At 47.2% G+C, this 20,312-nt stretch overlaps 1 protein-coding gene across 3 annotated transcripts in view; it reads right to left on the reverse strand.

The window, feature by feature from the left end:
• The window catches only part of EVC2 (EvC ciliary complex subunit 2), a 148,398-nt gene that overhangs the window by 119,896 nt on the left and 8,190 nt on the right, over positions 1 to 20,312 (reverse strand). For 2 of the 3 annotated variants that reach the window (XM_008017936.3, XM_008017932.3), the window contains exons 2-7: positions 17,338 to 17,392; positions 14,065 to 14,231; positions 11,289 to 11,357; positions 9,223 to 9,409; positions 5,469 to 5,578; positions 1,587 to 1,640 (exon numbers count right to left, since the gene is read on the reverse strand). In XM_008017936.3, the coding sequence (XP_008016127.3) occupies positions 1,587 to 1,640; positions 5,469 to 5,578; positions 9,223 to 9,409; positions 11,289 to 11,357; positions 14,065 to 14,231; positions 17,338 to 17,392 (642 nt within the window). Of the gene's footprint in view, positions 1 to 1,586; positions 1,641 to 5,468; positions 5,579 to 9,222; positions 9,410 to 11,288; positions 11,358 to 14,064; positions 14,232 to 17,337; positions 17,393 to 17,755; positions 18,471 to 20,312 lie in introns of those variants that run through there. The other variant, XM_073012516.1, reaches the window with a different exon arrangement.

The following is a 20,312-nucleotide window of genomic DNA, read 5'->3' on the forward strand; positions in this document are numbered from 1 at the left end:
TTTGTTAAAAACTAAGACACACGCACATTAGCCTAGTCCTGTACAGTGTCAGGATCATCAATATCACTGCCTTCCACACTGACACCTTGTCCCCCTGGAAGGTCTTCAGGGGCAGTAACAGGCGTGGACCCGTCATCTCCTAGGATACCAAGGCCTTCTTCTAGAATCCCTCCTGACGGACCTGCCTGACGCTGATTTCTAGGTAAGCTTATTTTGGATATGATCAGTGGAAGGAATACACTCTAAAATAACAATAAAAAATATGTATAGTAAACATGTAAACCAGTAGCATAGTCTTTTATTTTATTTTTGAGACGCAGTCTCACTCTGTCACCCAGGCTGGAGTGTAGTGGCACGATCTTCACTCACTGCAAGCTCCACCTTCCGGGTTCACGCCATTCTCCTGCCTCAGCCTCCCGAGTAGCTGGGACTACAGGTGCCCGCCACCACGCCCGGCTAGTTTTTTTTGTATTTTTAGTAGAGAGGGGGTTTTACTGTGTTAGCCAGGATGGTCTCAATCTCCTGACCTCGTGATCCACCCACCTCGGCCTCCCAAAGTGCTGGGATTACAGGTGTGAGCCACCACGCCCGGCCAAGTATTATGTTTTGGACATAATTGTATATGCTAGACTTTTTACGATTGGCAGCACAGTAGGTTTCACACCAGAATCACCAAACAGGTGAGTAAACACACTGTGTTACAATGGATGTTACACAATCACATGATCATTAGGTGATAGGAATTTTTCAGCTGCATTGTAATCCTATGGGACCACCTTCATATACGCAGTCCACTGTTCACCAGAATGTCATTATGTGGTGCGTGACTGTACATGTAAGTCCCGTGAGTCACCCTAGAGAATCATCAAAACTGGGGGTGGGTATTGGGGACTCTGACATTCTAGCCATGGGATCTTGAGCAAATTACTTGACGTTAATGTGCCTCGGTTTCCCCATCTGAAATGGCAGAGATTTTAAAATAGAATATGTCTCACAAGACTGTGGTGAAGATGATGTAATTCCACATATGTAAATTGCTCGGAATGCCTGGCACCCAGTAGGTGTTTAAGAAACGTGAAGTGTTGTTACCTGGTAAATTAACACTCAGTTAACACATGAATGAGTGAACATGTGAGATGCAAATGATTAAACTGAAGAACAGAAATGGAGAAGTATTAATGGTGAACAACAGAAGCAGAGAGACCCACCCACAGACTGCAGGCTTTGGGAAGATCTGGGAAAACACAATGTCACCAGCAGCTTGACCTAGTGGCAAACACTGGGAACAGGTAGGAGCACGGCTGGACAGTAGCACAGACAAGCAGTGGAACCTCAGCCTGTCCAGCCCACGGCCCACCTGCCTTGCCCAGGTGGAGGGTCGTCCAGGGAAACCAGTCAGATGGCCTCAGGGCACACGGGGGAACCAAGAGACAGCACAGAGTCCCAGCCTCAATGCATAACTGGGGGTCCAAGGCCAGCAGGCGCCCCTCCCCATGGCTCCAAGGATAGGCAGGACCCACATGGCACAGTTGTGAAGAGACACAGATAGAAGGCAGGGGGTGCTCAGGGCATATCATGTCTCCTACCGTTATGCTTTCTTCTGCTGTTATGGAAAAAAGCGCTTTCAGCTGTGTTCTGTTCTAGAAGAGGAAAAAAGAAAACGCTTTCAGCAACAGTTTGGGGTCTGACACATGGGGTAACATTTGGTGTGATTTCCAACCTGCCAAGCCTGGAGCTATAATCAGCCCTAACTGCTGCACAGGTCAGAGCTTGTGAAGGTCTCACTGTCAGGGGGAAGGGCATGTGGGGATAGGACCCCTCCCTCTCTACCGGAGGCTTTGTGAAATCCAAGCACCAGCTTCGCTAACATCCAAAGAAAGTCATGGCAGCATGCCTTGTGGAGAAACGTTTGGGGTTGGGGTTGGGAGCTGACTCCAAGCCTGTGACCAAGGTAAGTCACCTCCACTCTCCCAGCATCTAGCTTCTTCACAAAGGTAGATGCAATCCTGGGCTCTGACTGCACTGCACGTGTTCTTCTCTTACTCAAATGCACTTGATTCTCCAAGCCGCAACTCCCTGTGGGTCTATCCGTAATGTCCTCGAATATTCCTCTGCTGAGAAGATACAGGAAACAGCAAAATAAAGTGTGTGATGGTATCCACCTGTCTAACCACATGGTGACCGAAAAGACCCACTGTGAGAACATGCTTCTTCCTGGGGGTAGAGGCAGAATAGCTTGCCACTGACAGGCAGTCTATAAGGTGGTGATTAGGGCCAGGCCGAGTTAATATAGGGCTCCACTGCTCACAGCAGTTGAAACTTGGGCAATGTATTGGCCTCTCTTTGCCTCTGTTTTCTCATCTGTGAAACAGTAATCATATTCAGTTCACAGAATTGCTATGAGGATTAACTTAGGTAATATAGAACCCTGAAGAGTGCCTGGCACTAGGGAGTGCTATAAAATATTACTGCTATTGGTGGCTGTAGGTGGTAGTAGTAATATTAGCAGTAGCAGCAGTAGTAGTAGCAATAGCAGGCCAGGCGCGGTGGCTCACACCCGTAATCCCAGCACTTTGGAAGGCCAAAGCAGGTGGATCACCTAAGGTCAGTTCAAGACCAGCCTGGCCAACATGGTAAAACCCCATCTCTACTAAAAATCAAAACAGCCAGGTGGGGTGGTGGGCACCTGTAATTCCAGCTACTCAGGAGGCTGAGGCAGGAGAATGGCTTGAACCCAGGAGGCGGAAGTCACAGTGAGCTGAGATCATGTCATTGCACTCCAGCCTGGGTGACAAGAGTGAAACAGTCTCAAAAATAATAATAATAATAATAAAATTTTAAAAAGCAATAGCAACAGTAGTAGCAGTAGTATCATACAGAACCAGACTGGCTGGGTTTGGTGGTTCACACCTGTAATCTCAGCACTTTGGGAGGCCGAGGCAGGTTTATCACCTGAGGTCAGGAGCTCGAGACCAGCCTGGCCAACATGGTGAAACCCTGTCTCTACTAAGAATACAAAAGTTAGCCAGGTATGATGGTGGGCGCCTGTAATCCCAGCTACGCAGGAGACTGAGAGAGGAGAATTGCTGGAACCCAGGAGGCAGAGGTTGCAGTGAGCCCAGACTGCACCATTGCACTCCAGCCTGGGTGACAAGAGCAAAACTCTGTCTCCAAAAAAAAAAAAAGAACCAGACCTTGGGATTTAGAGCTTGCAGCCCAGTGAGCTCAGCAACTCATGTAATTCTCATTATAGACATGACTAAGGCATGTTTCTGTAACCTGAGCTATGCCCCTCCCGAGGTAACAAATCCCCTGATCCATGCCCTACAGATGTTATGGCAGCAGCGCTAGGAAGCAGTGGGACTTCCTAAATCCACTGTGGGCCGGCAGGGTGACCTCATGGAGGCTTTGGAGAAAATCAAAACACTGTAAGTCTTCTTTTAATGAGAGGGAAATGGAGCAGTTTTAGAATATGGCTGTAAAGAAAAGACACCTCTGAGGCATTCATTCACTTTGCCCTTTCTGTTTTTGAGTCACCTCTGCTTTGGAATATGTATGGTGTCTAGGAGTCTCCGGGTCTCTTGAACTGGAGCCTGAGGCTAAGTTCAGAGCCCACATTCCAGTACATTCTGCTGTGTTCCCACAGACACACAGATAGGAGCCTAAAGTGTGCTATCAAAGATCATCTTCAACTCTTTACAAAGCGTAAATCCTCACCCCAGTAAATGCATGCAGTTACGACTGGCATGAAGCCAGAAAACATGGACCAAGTGGGATTCAACACATTGTTACTGAGCACCTACTATGTGCAGGGTTCTCTTTTTGGCACTGGAGACACAGCTGTGAACAGGGCACACGAGGCCCTGGTTTCATGGAGCTGACATTCTAGTGAGGGAGGGAGGGGGTTCCCAGGGGGTGGAGTCAATATCACAGACAGGAACCAAACAAAGTAACAGGCAGGACTATTTCAGCTTGGGGCAGGGGAAGCCAGGAGGAATGTCCTCCTGGAGCATGATGGGAGCCAGGCTCTGCCGAACCATAAACCTCCCCCTGCCCAAGCCAGCCCGGCCCAGGAACACACACAGCTGCCCGGGGTTTTAGCTCCTGAAGCTTCCATTTCATTTTATTCAGAGTTTCTGATTTGCTTTCTGATTCTTACCTTATCTTTTCCTTATCATTATCTTACCTTTACTTTCTAATTGACTTGGTTTCCTGTCTTCTGAAATGGTTGGGATTTCTTTTGGGAAATCTTTTGGGATTTTATCCTTAGTTTCAAAAATCTTTCTTCTCTATTTTTTTAACTTTATACTGAATTATTTCCTGAGAGAATTGTCCTTCCCAATAGTTTCATGTCATTTTCTTATATCTTGTATTTAGCCTCTTTCCTTTTATCTAAATTTGTCTAAGGTTTTTTGTTTTGTTTTGTTTTCCCCTCATTGCAGCAGAAACGCCACAGTGGCCTTGCAGCCTCGGGGTAGAAGGAGGCCTCAGGAGGCGGCTGCAGGGTACAATCTGATCCTGTTATGGGACCTGGGGCAGTCACTGTCATGCTATGAGCCGCATCTTCCATGGCCGTGAATAGGGAAGACTTTCTCCAGGGGCTGAAGCCACAACAAAATGGCAAAAGGAAGCAGAGCATCATGATCTCCTTGAAGTCAGGGACCACATCTCCTCCAGCCTGTACCTGGGGCGTGCAGCACCTCCCAGGACAGGCAGCCAGCCAGTTCATTGCATAAGTGAACCCACCACAGGGGCAGTGAGAGATGGGGAGACCCACAGTAATGGTGTTACGGGCCAGACTGTTTCCCAAAATTTGTATGTTAAAGTCCGAAGTCTCAGTGCCCCAGGACGTGACTGCATTTGGAGACAGGGTCTTTACAGAAGTAATCAGGTAAAGTGAGGTTGCTAGGCTGGGTCATGGTCTTGCATGACTGGTGTCCTTACAGAAGAGGTTAGGACAGACGTGTAGCCACGGAAAGTCTTAGGAAGACACAAGGAGAAGGCAGCCTCCACAAGCCAAGAACAGGTCTCAGAAGGAATCAGCCCTGCAGACACCCTGATCTCCGGCTTCCAGCCTCCCGGACAATACATTTCTGTTGTTTTTAAGTCTAGTCTGTGGTACTTTGTTACGGTAGCCCTGGAAAATGAACAGTAATGGTAACTACTGGTTAGGTGCTTACAGTGTGCAGGACACAGGGAAAAGAATTCACATGTATTGATTACCTATCCTTATGAAAACCTTGTGTGAGGCCCAGAGGGGTTAAGTAACTTAGGCAAAGTCACACGGGCATTACTAACGGTGCCCGGTTCATGGCAAGGTATGTGAGACTCCAGGGCCTGTGCCCTTATCTGCTAGGTGGCATCACTGAAGGAAGGAACTAACAGGTCTTCTGTCTGAAGTGTCCCTGTTTCTAAAACAATCTCTCCTGGCAGTGGCAAGACAGAGATTAAAGTAACAAAGGTTATACCTGTGACGAGCTCTGAAAGGTGAGTTGGGCAGGAAGCTTGAGGCTCTCCCTGTTTCCGAGGTCTCCAGCCTGGAGCGTGGCTGCATAGCTGACAGCAAAGGCATCTCCCACTGTGCAGAGAAAAGCACGTGTGATTCAGTGAGGGCTCGGCCATGCCCCCGGCCATGCCCCACCACACCCCAGACACATCCTGGCCCTTGGCTTCCCTGGTTCCAAGGGAGGCCACCATGGCAGTGATGCCTGCAGCAAGGAAGCCTTTTGTATTGCACACAGCTAGGTGCGAATTCTCTGAGTGGTAAACTGGGGACAGTGAGCTGGGCGGACTCCTGGACTCCCACTCCTGACATTTCCATTCACGAGCGGGGGTGCACTACCTGCAACAGGGCTGGCTCTCCTAGCCCTTTCTCACTGTGCAGCGCGCCTCATCCCATAGGTAAGTTTGGGTGGGCCGCACTCAGCCCATCCTGCTCAGGCGAGGCTGTACCAGGACTGCAGGCCTTTGCCCAATGTGGCCAGGTGGGTGACAGAGCCCGTCTAACTCTGCCAGTCACTGTTCTCACCTAAACTTGTCCTCCAATCTTGACTTTCTCCCTAACAGAGATTACTTATGGCCCTAAAATGCCACAATATGCTTCATTTCTCAATGTATGCAGACCTCAAATATATATATATATATATACACACACATATATACACATATATACACACACACACACACACACATATATGTGTGTGTATATATATAGTACAGAAAACAGGAGGAATGCTCACTTAGCCTAAGGAATCACTGGCATTTTTGTTTTAAAAATCCTCAACATTTTCATTTTTATTTTAAAATTTTTATTTATTTATTTCTGAGACAGGTTCTCTCTACGTTCCCTAGACTAGTCTCGAACTCCCAGGCTCAAGCAATCCTCCTGCCTCAGCCTCCTGCGTAGCTGGGACCTTAGGAGTGGACCATGCCCATCTCATTTTGTTTTCATATATCCTAGAGGTAAGATAATGAACATAAAGTGATAAAGATAATGGCAGTGACAATGACAATGACGGGGAAGGTAGTCATAGACCTTCCCCATAGAGTGATTTGACCACTCTCCATGCGCTGCACCTGCATTAACCCAGCTGATCTCCACGCACTGCCCCAAGATGGATGGAGAAAACATGATTTTCTGCAACATACAGAAGAAGAAACTGAGACTAAGAGACAGTGACTGGCTTAGGATCACCCGGGTGATGGACAGGGAGCCACCTGACCCTCTGGGTCTCATCATCTTTTCCCCAAACAACACTGGCTCTCATAAAAGAAAAGCATCAAATAATAATGATGATGAGGTCAGAATGTCAATGAACTGGGACCTGACTGGTCATTTGATTTTAGTTATCTACTTATGCTTTGGGGGAAAAAAAAAAAGTCACCTGTGTCCCAAGGTGAAAGTCAATGTTACACTCCTTGGCATAGCGGTGAGTTCACAGATAAATATGATTTGGACACTGCCCTCAGGGAATATATAGCCCAGTAGGCAGAGCCAAGCATGGACATAAATAACAAGAATGGAGCAATAAGAATAAAAATAACACCAACAGTGGCCAGGTGTGGTGGCTCATGCCTGTAATCCTAGCACTTTGGGAGGCCAAGGCAGGTGGATCACCTGAGGTCAGGAGTTCATGACCAGCCTGGGCAACATAGTGAAACCCTGTCTCTATGAAAAATACAAAAATTAGCTGGGCGTGGTGGCACACGCCTGTAGTCCCAGCTACTCGGGAGGCTGAGGCAGGAGAATCGCTTAAACCTAGCAGGCGGAGGTTGCAGTGAGCCGAGATTGCGCCACTGCACTCCAGGCTGGGCGACAAGCATGAAACTCCATCTCAAAAAAAAAAAAGAAAAGAAAAGAAGAAAAAAAACACCAACAAAATACCTCCTAACACCAGGAGCCCAGGAGCACTTTCCATAGCCAGGCTGCGTCACCCTGCTTTAGCTCCCTTACCTTCACAGCGCCTTCCTGGGTAGGTGTTATTAGCATGCCCAGAGGACAGATGGAGAGCCAAGGTTCAGAGACACGCAGTGTGCACATGCGAGAGCAGAAGTCCATGAATTCACGTGTGGAAAGTGCCTAGAATGGCACTAGGCTCCAAGCAGGAAGCAGGAAGGGGCAGGTAATCTCTGCGGAAGTTTGGAGGCAGAGGGGTGACTTTGGGACAGTGGATTGGGTGGGGCTTTCTAGAGAAGGTGACACCAGGGCCAGGTCCCAAAGAATAGAGATGATTTGTATATTCAGAATTGGGGAGAGGTGCTTTCCTGACCTACACAAGAGCAAGAGTAGATGCTAGGAGATAGGAGAAGAGTAGCAAGCTGGGTCTGGCAGGAGCACGGACCATGAAAGGTCGGCGGGGAAATTAGAAGAAAGATGTGCAGGACCACAGGCTGGAGAGGGTGTTGGACATCTTCCTTTTACCAGACAGAGTGCCTGGGTGACATTGTCTCCTTGATTCCATCTCTACGACTCCACAATGGACTGACATTCGCATGACCAGAGCACTTCAATAGCTTTCCACAAGCCATGCAGCTTCTCAGTCACAAGGCTGGGAGTCACCCAGGTCCATCTGAGGCTGCGTCTGTGCTCTGCTCGTGGCCCCATGCTCCATGCTTTGAACACGAATTTAAGAATAGTGGATTCATTTTTATATCATTGAAGGCAGGAAAGCACTGAAGGTTACTTGGCTGGGACATCTCATAACAACTTTTATGACATCATTTAAATCAGAGCCAGCAAAAAGGTCACTACGAGTGGGCAAGCTCCACTAGTAGCTTCTGTCAATAACAGTGTGTTACGCAGGATTCTGAGGCCTTATCTAGGCTCAGAGGGAAGGAGCAGCATGTAATTCTAGCAATGTGTGCCGTGAGTACGGAGGCATGGAGTCGGGAAGAGTTCCAGACATGTGAAAAGCACGACGGTTTAATGGTTACCAGGATGCACAGGGAGCCTGAGCTTGACTGTCAGCCTTGACAGCAGCCAGCACTATGACCTTGGGCAAGCTTCTCAGTCACTTTAGTCCCAGTCTATTTATCTGTAAATGAGGTCCTACTAAGAATAAAAGATGTCTATGCCTGCCTAGGGAAACTGAGTTCTGAAGCCATGGTACCAACTGAATCCCAGAATTGGTTTTAAACCTGCTTAATTGACCAATAACAGCCCACCTCAGGAATCGAACCTCTGAAAGTCAACCAGTGAGGGTGGCAGAGTCTACAAGTCAACCAAGCAGCAGTGGAGTTACCCCAGTGAACATGATTGAACACACCTGGGCATATCTGGACAGCTCAGGAACATGCTACTGAGATGGATGTCAACCCGCTCCCACTCTGTCCAGCACAACCCAAAACAAACTCTTCATCTTCCTGATGGTTAATTTTGGTGATCTGAGTGACAGGTATACTGGGATTCACTGTAAACTCTATTTTTGTGTATGTTTGAAATTTTTCATAATAAAAATTGACTATATATTTTTAAAAAATTTCTACAACTCTTTCCCCAAATCTAACATCTTGTTAAGATAAATGAGAACTTCAGCTTTTTGGTTACAGATATTGAATGTGGTCTCTTTTTATGATACCCTGATAGTAAGATCCATTGTGAGGATTAAGTGAGTGAACATATGTAAGGCTTTAAGAATATGCCTGACCCAGAGCACATTCACCTGGAAGTATCTGTACATATTCTCATTTGTCATCCCTGGCTTCAGACTGCTCTGCTGTTACCTTGCAGAAACTTCTTGCTAAAAGCCTGGAATCCTTCCGAGGTCTTGTTTCCGATGGACTCCAGAATGGTGAGACCAGCGATGCTGTCCAGCAAGAGAAGCTCCGAGAGGTTGGCTGACGAGGGTGTCTTGGTGTTGTTAACAAGCAGCCATATGTGGGCTGTCTGTGCTTCGCTTGGCCCAGACACCTAGGGCAGGAGGAGAAGGCATGAGGGCAGATTTGCTGACAAATCCAGCTTCCTCAAATGGGGCACGAGCCCAACCTGTGCACATTAGGCATCCAGGAAGAAGGAGGGTAGCACAGCCTCACAGAGGTTCTGGGAATTTATCAGGCTCCGTATGATTTCAAAGACCCCCAGCAGGGTTTTGACCCACACTTGCCAAGCTGTTGCTTGGAGACAGTTTCAAAGAAACCGAGACAGCAAAATCATCCCTGTAGAGAATCTTAGAAGAAAAAAAAGTCCAAGTGCAGAGCTAGTCAGGCTGGGAAGACTGTGACAACCAGCATTACCGAGGAAAGCAAACAGTGGCTCTTTGGTACTTAGTTATTTTAAAGATTCAGCCTCAGCCCCGGGTCTCTGATGGTCATGTGATCTCCAGGAAGGACCTGAGTAGCTCATCTGCCTCTTGGATCATCTCCCACACTCAGGCTCTGCCCAACATGTGTCTTAATGGCTCTACTGCTGGAAGCCATCCAGTCGCCAATGCAGCAGGCTCATCACCTGGGCTCTGCACTCTTGCCCTCCCTTCCCCTCTAATCTTGTCTCCCAGCCCTCCTGCACCACCTTCTCCCCAGCTCTGCTGAAATACATCAGGAGCTGGAAAAAAGAGAAGGAAGCAACGTGTGTGCTGAGAAGAGTGAGCTCTGGAATATAAATGATAAAAGCAAGCTTCAGAACTGTGTATGTAATATACTGCCACCTATGTGAAAAAAAAGTGGGGGAGAAAGAAAGTACACATATGTATGCATGCATGTGCACACACTTTTAACTGCATGCATATGGCAGAAAAAGTCACTAGAAGGATATACAAGAAACTACTACTAACACTGGTTGCATCCAGGAAGGCAAGTGATGTAGTTGAGGGCCTGTGATAAAATGAGGGTGGCACAGGGAAAGCTTAACTCAGCAGGCCTGGGCTGTCCAAACCCTCCACATTCAAGAGAAAGGAATGGCCCTTGACCAGCTCCTGAGAGATAACCTCTAAAGCCTGCAGAATATCCTTGCCTGGGTCCTTTGACCTCACCAGATAGCTGATGCCAGTGATTTGTGATGGGTGCCTTGGACTCTGCTGTACTGAAATGACCTCTGGAGGGGCTGGAGAACAAACAACTGAGGTCAGTCTCATGTGTGCTCCATGCCTACGTGACTGAGCCTGAGAAAAACCCTGGACCTCAAGGCTCCAGTGAGCTTCCCTGGTTGGCAATATTCTATCTGCATTGTCATACATCATTGCTGGGAGAACCAAACTCTGTCCACACAACTCACAACTCACCCACTGAGAGAGGACAGCTAATGCTCATGGCCTGGTCTCTCCTGGGCTGTGCAACATTCGCCTTTTTCCTTTGCTGGCTTTAATCTGTACCCTTTCTCTGTAGTGAACTGTAACTGAGCAGAATGGCTCTTCTGAGTTCTGTAAGTCCTAGCAAATCACTGACCCTAAGGCAGGTGCTGGAGACCCCTGACACAAGGATAATATGTAGGATTAGTAACCATCTTGTGGGATTAGGAAGGTTAAAGACCTAAAAAACATTAAACAACTTTGAAAACTGTCAGGTACCCTAGTAATGATTAGAATCTGAAACAAAATACATCACACTTTTTTCCCATTCTAAATGATCACTGTGGATTTTTACTGACAATTATTTAATTGTAACAAAAATAATCTCAGTCCTAGTGTTGCCATATGAGATGTAAGAGACCTTGCTGTTTGTTCATTGCTCACGTGTCCAGACTTGTGTAGGTAAGCCCATGATTTATCAGTTCTTAAATATATGACTCTACTGAAATGATGTGGGCAAAATCCAATTATTTTCTCTTCAAATATAAACCACCAATGGAAACTTACCAGTGCACATTTCTGAAAAATTACTCCATTCTCAGAAGTCCCTTGAACTTCTCTTGAAATGTCCCCATACTACAATAAAATGTAAAAGTTATCAGAAAATGAGAAATATTTCATGCTATACATATACTTAATAAAAGTACAAGATGATGACATTTTTACAGGAGGGTAGAAGGATTACTGCTACTAATCCTTAAGTAATCTTGAAGTCTTATTTTTAAAAGAGCATTAAAGGATTGGAAATTAAAACTTACAGAAAGAAGAATGTGGACATGAGCTTACACTACAGTGTATTCCCGGTCTGGATGCATGTGTGGGACACCTGTTGTCACAGGGACTCAGCCAACCAAGATTGACATACCAGCAAGGGAGATGTGGGCAGACGAGTGAAGATACCATCTTACATGTACCGTGTGCTTCCCAGGTGGGGGCTGACAGTACTCCTGTGCACCACGGTGCACTGGAACAAAGGGCAGTGTGTCTGGGGGCAGGGGTAGCCTCTCTGTGAGCTTGATCCATCATCAACATAGGGAATCCCCCTGCCAAGACTTGGTCTCCTCCAACCCTGCAATGGCTCCTATGAAAAGGTTCCAAAGGAAAGCCAGGGCTCATCCATCAAATACAAGCCTCCTGCTGCCTTTGAAACCGCAGGTTTCCTTTCCCTTTGACTAATAACAAGTATCTATTCATTTCTGCCCTTGCCATGCTCCCTACCCCAGGGCCCTGGCCCCTGCAGTATCCACACACCTCCTTTAAATGGGACTGGACCCTTACTTCATCAAGGAAGCTCTCCTTGGTTCTCCTTGCTGTGATGGCCACGTCTTTCCCACTCTCTGCCTTGCGCACCTGTCACCTGCAGTGTGACAAGCTGTATTCTGGGTCCCAGACTCCAGCAGCTCTCAGTGATATTAATAATCATATGTCTTGCTTATTTTTTACTTATTTTTCATTTTTGTAGACATGGGGTCTTGTTATGTTTCCCAGGCTGGTCTTGGACTCCTGGCCTCAAGTGGTCCTCCTGTCTTGGCCTCCCAAGGTGCTGGGATTATAAACGTGAGTCACCACACTGGGCCTAATAAACTGTCTGTCATTGGCTGAGGGCCAGGCATGGCACCCATCACTTTACATACATGAGTTCTATTACCCCCATTTTATAGATGAGGAAACCAAGGCTCAGAAAGGTTAACTCTCTTGCCAAAGGTTACACAGGCAGGAAGCTCGAGACTCTCCCCAGGCCTGTGTGACTCCAAATCCTGTGATCTTTCCACAACATGAATTCCCTCTCCACAGCGTAGAAAATTGTGTAGAAAATGAACAAAAATGCCATTTTCAGAAGAACAGACCAACGATATGCAACGGCATCAGCCTGACCCAGGCCTCTGATTCAGTTGAGCTTCTGTCCACCACACCCACTCTAATGCCTTTTTAACGTGCTGGGACCCTAAGAGAATTTGCCAAAGCCCTCAAGCAGGCTTTCTCTTCTTCTGACCTTCACAGAGTATCTTGTCAACAATAACTGATAAATACAGCTTGTGAAGCAAATCAACACAGAAAGGACGACTGAGTATGGAGGGTGCTGCCCTGTGAGATGATGAGTTACCTGTTACAGGAGAGGACTGGAAAGAACAATGAGTATTTGTAGTGGGGTCAGTGGTGGCCCCCAAAGGATATGTCCATGTTCTGATCCCCAGAACCCGTGAACGTGTCCGTCTTTGGAAAAAAGGTCTCTGAAGATGTAATTAAGCTGAGGATCTCAAGAGATCATCCTGGACTACCTAGGTGGGGCCGACATCCAATGACAAGTGTCCTTATAAATAGCACATAGAGAAGACACAGACACAGAGGAGGCCAAGAGCAGATGGAGGGAGACAGTCAAGCGATGCAGCCACAGCCAAGGAAGGCCTGGAGTCACCAGAAGCTGGAAGAGTGAGGAAGATCCTCCTCTAGAGCCTGCAGAGGGAGCGTGGCCTGGCCAGCACCGTGATTCCAGACTTCTAGCCTCCCCAACAGTAAGAAAATACATTCCTGTTGTTTTCAGCCATGCTGTTTGTGGTCATCTGTTACAGCAGCCCCAGGAAATTCACATCACTACTTAGCAGGGAGCCCAAAAAAGGGCTGTTGGCCATTATAGCTTATCAGCCAAGCTTAATGGTTCTCAATACCACGTGACATCACTGAACCCACGTGATATAAAACAGAATAGAAAACAATAGCAAGAGCATGGCGTAGTGGTTAGAGAAGAGGCTTCGAATCTTGGTTCTGCCACTTCCACCTGTGGGACATAGAACTGGTTTCTTAATCTCTCTAATCCTCAATTTCCCATCTGTAAAAGGAGAATAAAAATACTACTGTTTAAGAAACTCATAACGAGGCTCAAGTGAGATTATGCATAGAAAGTGCTAAACCCAGTGCCCGGCCCGTAGTAAATGCTTGTGAAATGCTCACTGCTATTATGGGCACCGTCATCTTTAATAGCTGGGAGTCACTTGGTCTGGTTGAAGCACAATCCAATGCCTGCTTTGGAAACACCAGACGAGGCAGCCTAATGCTTGATTCAAACCTCCTCTCCATCTAAATACTGTACGTCGTGTAGCAGAAATAGCACCTTGGAAAAATAAATGGATTCACTCCCCAATGATAACTATATTTAGTTATCAGTAGAAAGAGGAAGAACAGCGTTTTTTAAGCAACAAAAGCCTGTGCCATTTTATACGCAGCCCAAAATTGGTTTCTTTCCAACTTCTGGTATTCACGTTAAAGTACTGAACTTACTACTTACCAGGCGGTGTGTTACAGGAGACTCTCTTTTAAATAAGTTTTTCTTAGGCCAGGAAGGTATAAAAGCAAATAAGGAATGAGCCCATGGCCCACTAGAGGCTGCAGAGGTTGAGAGTGGGATAAAGACTTCCATTTTCTTGTCCAATTTCATTCCAAGTGGTGCTTCCACTGCAAAACAGCAATGTGCACATCTTATATAATGCAGAAAGACAGTAAGGCATAGAGCTTAACCTCTAGAGGCAGACTACAGGGTACATGGAAGGCACCTGAAAAATGTTTGCTGGGTAAGTAAGTTAATGAAAGAATGGTATCATCTCTTTGCCAGGAAAATGAGACATGCTCATTGGGAAGCTACAGAGCTTAAACACAGTATTTCTCAAAGCTTGGTCTCCTTACCTGGGTTGTGCAGCCTTATCTAGGAATCAGAACCGCTGGGCAAGAATGGTGCCTGGGGTGATTCTTACACACATGACATGAGACAGCCCTGGGCTCGAGTCCTGGCTCTGCCCCTCCAGCTATGAGTCCTTGGGCATAACCTCTAACCTCTCTATACCTCGGTTTGCTGAATTCTAAGGCAAACAGTATAGGTACTACCTTACTAGGTCCTTCTAAGCACCCGCCTACTGCAGAGTAAGCCCTCAGTGAACACCACCAACCACCATCCTAAAGAGGTTGTGTGCATGGCCAGACACAAATGCCTGCTGAGCCCTCCAGTAGCAAATGACTCCCAGGCCAGGCGCGGCGGCTCACGCCTGTAATCCTAGCACTTTGGGAGGCCAAGGTGGGCAGATCATGAGGTCAAGAGATCAAGACCATCCTGGTTAACATGGTGAAACCCCATCTCTGCTAATAAATACAAAAAATTAGCCTGGTGTGGTGGCATGTGCCTGTTGTCCCAGCTATTCGGGAGGGTGAGGTAGGGGAATCACTTGAACCCGGGAGGCGGAGGTTGCAGTGAGCTGAGATCGCGCCACTGCACTCCAGCCTGGTGATAGAGCAAGACTCCGTCTCAAAAGAAAAACACAGTAAAATAAATAAAATAAAATAAAATAAAGAAATTACTCCCTTAGATTTTTCTCTGTGTCAATACATTTGGAAAGTTCATGGGCATTGTGTGTAAAGCACAGGAATGTCACTTGAAAGGTCCTGGCTGGGCGGTCAGGGTCCCTCTTCAGTGGATGCAGCCCAGATGCTGATCAGCTGTGGGACCTTGCACAGGTCAGCTGAGTTCTCCGGGCCTCAGTTCCCCTCACCGGGGAGTGTGGCTAAGATACCAATCAGACAGGGCTGTTGTCTGAGCAGCCAATCAAATGCCACACTGCATGTGAAAGTGCTTAGATGTATCCAAGGCTTCAAGTCAGCAATTTTAGTTTTAAAATGGTCTGGATGGTGGCATTGTGCCTTCTTCAACATTTGTCTTCTATTCAAATACACACTAATTTGATGGAAAATAAGATGTACTTTTCAGTTTTTCTTACCCAGCACATTGATGGTAAAGACTACAAGTGCTCTTGAAACCTTCTACAGAATTTCAAAATATATGCAGGAAAAAAACCTAAAATTTGATTAAAAAAAGATGTGGAGCTGGGTCCTAGATCAAATTACAGTATTTTTTTTCCTTCCTTGGGTTGTATCTGGGGGTGATTCAGTTCCTCAGGTTGGGATAGGATAAGGGTTCCTGCCGCATCAAGCATCGGGGGACTGATGGCCCTCACCATGGAAACAAGCCAGTGCTCCACCAGGTCAGCAGCTGATTCAGAGCACCAGGAATGTCTGAGTAGAGCGTATGGGTGCAAGTGAGACCGGACATCCATCTCCGGACCCCAGCACAGCACCTTGGGCTAGGGCACAAATGCTTGTGCAGCAAGCAGGCAGAACATAAATTCTTAAGGCCACACCTTACCCTTAAGCGCTCCATCTCTAGTCCACCCGTTTATGCTTCTCTGGCTCTCCTGGTCCCCCGCTCTAATGAAGACTCCAAGGTGATCCCTCCCTTCAGAGAGGACCCCTCCTCTATTCAGCAAGAATCCTGCTCAGTCTACAGAGGCAAGTGGGGCCCACCCGAATCCCAGCCCATCCCATTCCCCAGGACACCAGAGTTAGGCACAGAACCCAGAAAACCCTACACATTGGCCCTAGGGATAGTTTCAGGGACAGGCCGGGGACCCACACTGAGCCCAGGGGTCTGCACTGAAACTGTCACAGCCACTGGGAAAAGTCTACACTGCAGGTGCCAGCCATCAGACTCAGGAGCCGGGGACTGCCCACCGCATCTTTCCCACCACAGGGCAAGGATGTACCTGCCTGCGAAGGACGCCCACCAGAGGAAAGCAGGGCGGCTGAGAGGGAAGGAGAAAGGCAGAGCCGTAGGAGCATTGAGAACCTTGTGCTCCCGGGTCCAGCAGTGCCAGGGCCTGCGTGTTTCAGTTACAGATGCCAATCAATTACTCTTGATGAAATGAGTGTCAGTTGAATTTCGACCACCGAGTGTGGCAAGCTGAATAAAGGTCCGCAAAGATAGCCAGGTCCTAACCCCATGAGGCTGTGAATGTTATCTTAGGGTCACAGATACTTTGCAGATGTGATCTGATTAAGGGCCTTGAAATGGGGAGATTGCCTGGATTATCCTGGTGGGCCCTAAATGTCATCACAGATGTCCTTATAAGAGGGAGACAGAGATTTGACAGACAGAAGAGAAGCAGGCCAAGTAGCTACTGAGGCACGATGCCATGCTGCTGGCTTCCAAAATGCAGGAAGGCAGTATCCCTAATCCATCCCTAAGGAACGCAGGCAATGTGGCCATAGATGCTGGAAAAGAAGAGGAAATGGGCTCTCTTCTGGAACCTCCAGAGGGACCAGACAGACACCGACTTTGCCCAGTGAAACTGATGTTGGACTTCTGACTTCCAGAACTGTAAGGGAATAAATGTGTGTGGTTGAAGCCACTAAGTTGTGAACATTTGTTAGGGAAACCACAGAAAACTGATACACCCAGTTAATTCACACATTCTGTGTTTCATTCACCAGATGCCTTCAGGGGATATCAAAAAGGGCCTACCTCACCCCAGGTTCCACTGTGCACTAACACTTCGGCCAGCTCTGAGGTGCAGGCACACTGCCCTAGTTCTGTAAGGCCAGGGAATGATCTACTTGTCCAAAGCAGAGAGGTGCTGGAAGGATCAGCAGAGTGTGAGGGAGCTGGAGGAAGGAGGGCTTCAGGCTTCTGTTTTTTCACGCTCAAAACAGGAGAACATCGACCAGAAAAAAAACTCACCTGCAGTCTTAAAGTGACAGCATTCTACTTTGGGCCCAACCATACAGGGCAAGTCCTAAAAAATTCAAAAGACACAGAGTCAACATGGAACACATACTTGTGAGAAGTGGTGATAAATAATCTTTGTAAATGGCTCACATGGAAAGGACCGGCACCTTTTTTTTTTTTTTTTTTTTTTTTTTTAAAAAAGACAGAATCTCACTCTGTCGCCCAGGCTGGAGTACAGTGGCGTGATCTCGGCTCACTGCAGGCTCCGCCTACTGGGTTCACACCATTCTCCTGCCTCAGCCTCCCGAGTAGCTGGGACTACAGGAACCCGTCACCACGCCCGGCTAATTGTTTTGTATTTTTAGTAGAGACGGGGTTTCACCTTGTTAGCCAGGATGGTCTCGATCTCCTGACCTCGTGATTCACCCACCTTGGCCTCCCAAAGGGCTGGGATTACAGGTGTGAGCCACCGTGCCTGGCCAAGGACCTGCACTTTTATCCGGAAGTGTGAAGTAAACTTTTCTAAGTCAGCCATCCTCGCCAGCTTCTGAGTAGAGAATTCTCTTCCCTTTCCCAGGGAGAGAATCAGCGCCCTCATGAATGCATTTCTGGGAGCTGTCAAGGGAGGACGCACCATGTGGTTAAAATGTCTTATCATCAGACAGACCTGGGTTCAAACGTCAGCCCTGCCCTCCATCAACTCTGTGACCCTGAGTAAGCCAAGAGCCTCCGAATTCCCAAGATCCTACAAGTTTCCACACTGTCAGATAACACACTAGATAGGAAGTGGAGAGAACTGGACTCCAGATGGAACCATTTATTCACTGTGTGTCCTTGGCTAAGTCTCAGCCTCTCTGCGCCTCAGATCCCTCTTCTGAAAAGTGACCTCAAAGCCTCCCCTGAGTCTGCTCAGCCTCATTGGTGATGAAAATTGGTCTAAACTGAACCTGGCCAAACCCTTCCAATTTATCTTTGTCAATCACTGGGCTCTAGAAAGACTCAGACCTCTCTACTGAATAATAATAAAAGCTCTCCCAGATGGAATCTTCTCCATGTATCAGTGCTTACACTATGTACACTGAGTGAACTGCACAAGTTCCTATAGTAACCCATGAAGCATTATCCTCATTTTACAGCACTACCCCCAGTCTACGGCAACAAGATAACACTCCAGAGCCTGGCATGCAAGCAGCCTAGCCCAGCATGTGTGCTCACCGGCACCTGCATGCAATGGCTGGTTTCTGTGTAATGGAAGGAGAAAGGATGTGTATGTGAGCTGAGCAGCATGCTCAGGACTGGCTTTGGGGTCCAGTTCCGATGACTAGTCCATGTGGCTACCGTTCACTTGGCTCTCACGTGGGCCAGACGCCACGGAAAGCATGAGATGGGACGGGATCGATGGGACACTGTTGTGGCCACCGTTTGTGTGTTTCAGGCCCAGTCCTTACAGACCTCCAGGACCCTAGCTAGGGCAGTTCTGCTGGTATGACATAAGCCCAGCTGGACTGGAGGCTGATTTTCCCCCAAAAGTGTGGAGGAGGCCCACCCACAGAGATGGAGACTCGTGGAGGGACACAGAGGAAATAATGGAAATTGCAGAGACAGAGGCAGAGACAGGCAAGAGGTGAGGGAAGAGGGAAAACAGGTGCAGCTCAATCCAGCCAGTCTTCTACCAAACCCACCCCAGCATTCCCCATTGATGGAGCCACACATTTGGCTTCAGTTTGTTCACATGGAGCTTATGTTATGTTACGGGCAGCATAAATAATTCTATTTAAAATAGTAAATTATAGTACAAACATTCTATGGATTACCAGGCAGCTATTAAAAAGAATAAAGCCGCATGATTGAGAATTCCACTTCTGGCATATACGCAAAATAACTGAAAGCAGGATCTTGTAGAGATATTTGCACATCTGTGTTCACAGCAGTATTATTCACAATAGCCAAAAGTGGAAGCAAGCCAAATGTCCATCGATGGATGAATGGATAAGCTAAATGTGGTCTATCCATAAAACGGAATATGCATCCTTGGAAAGGACAACATAGGGAGACCCCATCTCTACAAAAAAAAATAAAAGAAAAAGAAAATTAACCAGGAGTGGTGGCACATGCCTGTACTGCCAGCTATTTGGGAGGCTGAGGCAGGAGGAATTACTTGAGCCCAGGAGGTCAATGCTGCAGTGAGCTATGATCATGCCACCGCACTCTAGCCTATAAGATAAAATGAGACCTTGTCTCAAAAAAATATTAATAATAAATAATAAGCTGGGTATAGTGGCTAATGCCTGTCATCTCAGCACTTTGGGAGGCTGAGGAGGGCTGATCACTTGAGGTCAGGAGTTTGAGACCAGTCCGGCCAACATGGTGAAATCCTGCCTCTACTAAAAATATAAAAATTAGCCGGGCATGGTGGTGGGTGCCCGTAATCACAGCTACTTGGGAGGCTGAAATCAGGAGAATCACTTGAACCCAGGAGGCAGAGGTTGCAGTGAGCAGAGATCGTGCCACTGTACTCCAGCCTGGGTGACAGAGCGAGACTCCGTCTCAAAAAATAAATAAAAATAAATAAATTAATTAATTAAATAAAAAGAAATAATAATAGGGGAAACTATGTATGTGTGTGGCAGAGGAGGTATATGTGAACTCTCTGTGCTATGTGCTCGATTTTTCTATAAACCTAAAACCGTTCTAAAAATTACAGTCTATTACTTAAGAACAAATATATCCATGTGGTCTCTGATATGAACATTTGCCAATAGATGGCAAAGTATCCATTGGATGGTGCACTGAACTCCACACAAATGTACGTTTGTACAACCTCTGTCCCCTGGAACTTTCTATCCATTCTTTCAACCAGCATCTTCTGCCTGTTAGACACTGTGCTAGGGATCCCACGTCAGGCAAAACAGACCTGGCCCCGACCTCACACAGGGACAAAGCTCTCCTTACCAGTGGTCATTGCCACTTGGGAGGAAGGGGCAGGT

The sequence above is a fragment of the Chlorocebus sabaeus genome, chromosome 27, assembly GCF_047675955.1.
Source record: "Chlorocebus sabaeus isolate Y175 chromosome 27, mChlSab1.0.hap1, whole genome shotgun sequence".
Lineage (NCBI taxonomy): Eukaryota > Metazoa > Chordata > Mammalia > Primates > Cercopithecidae > Chlorocebus > Chlorocebus sabaeus.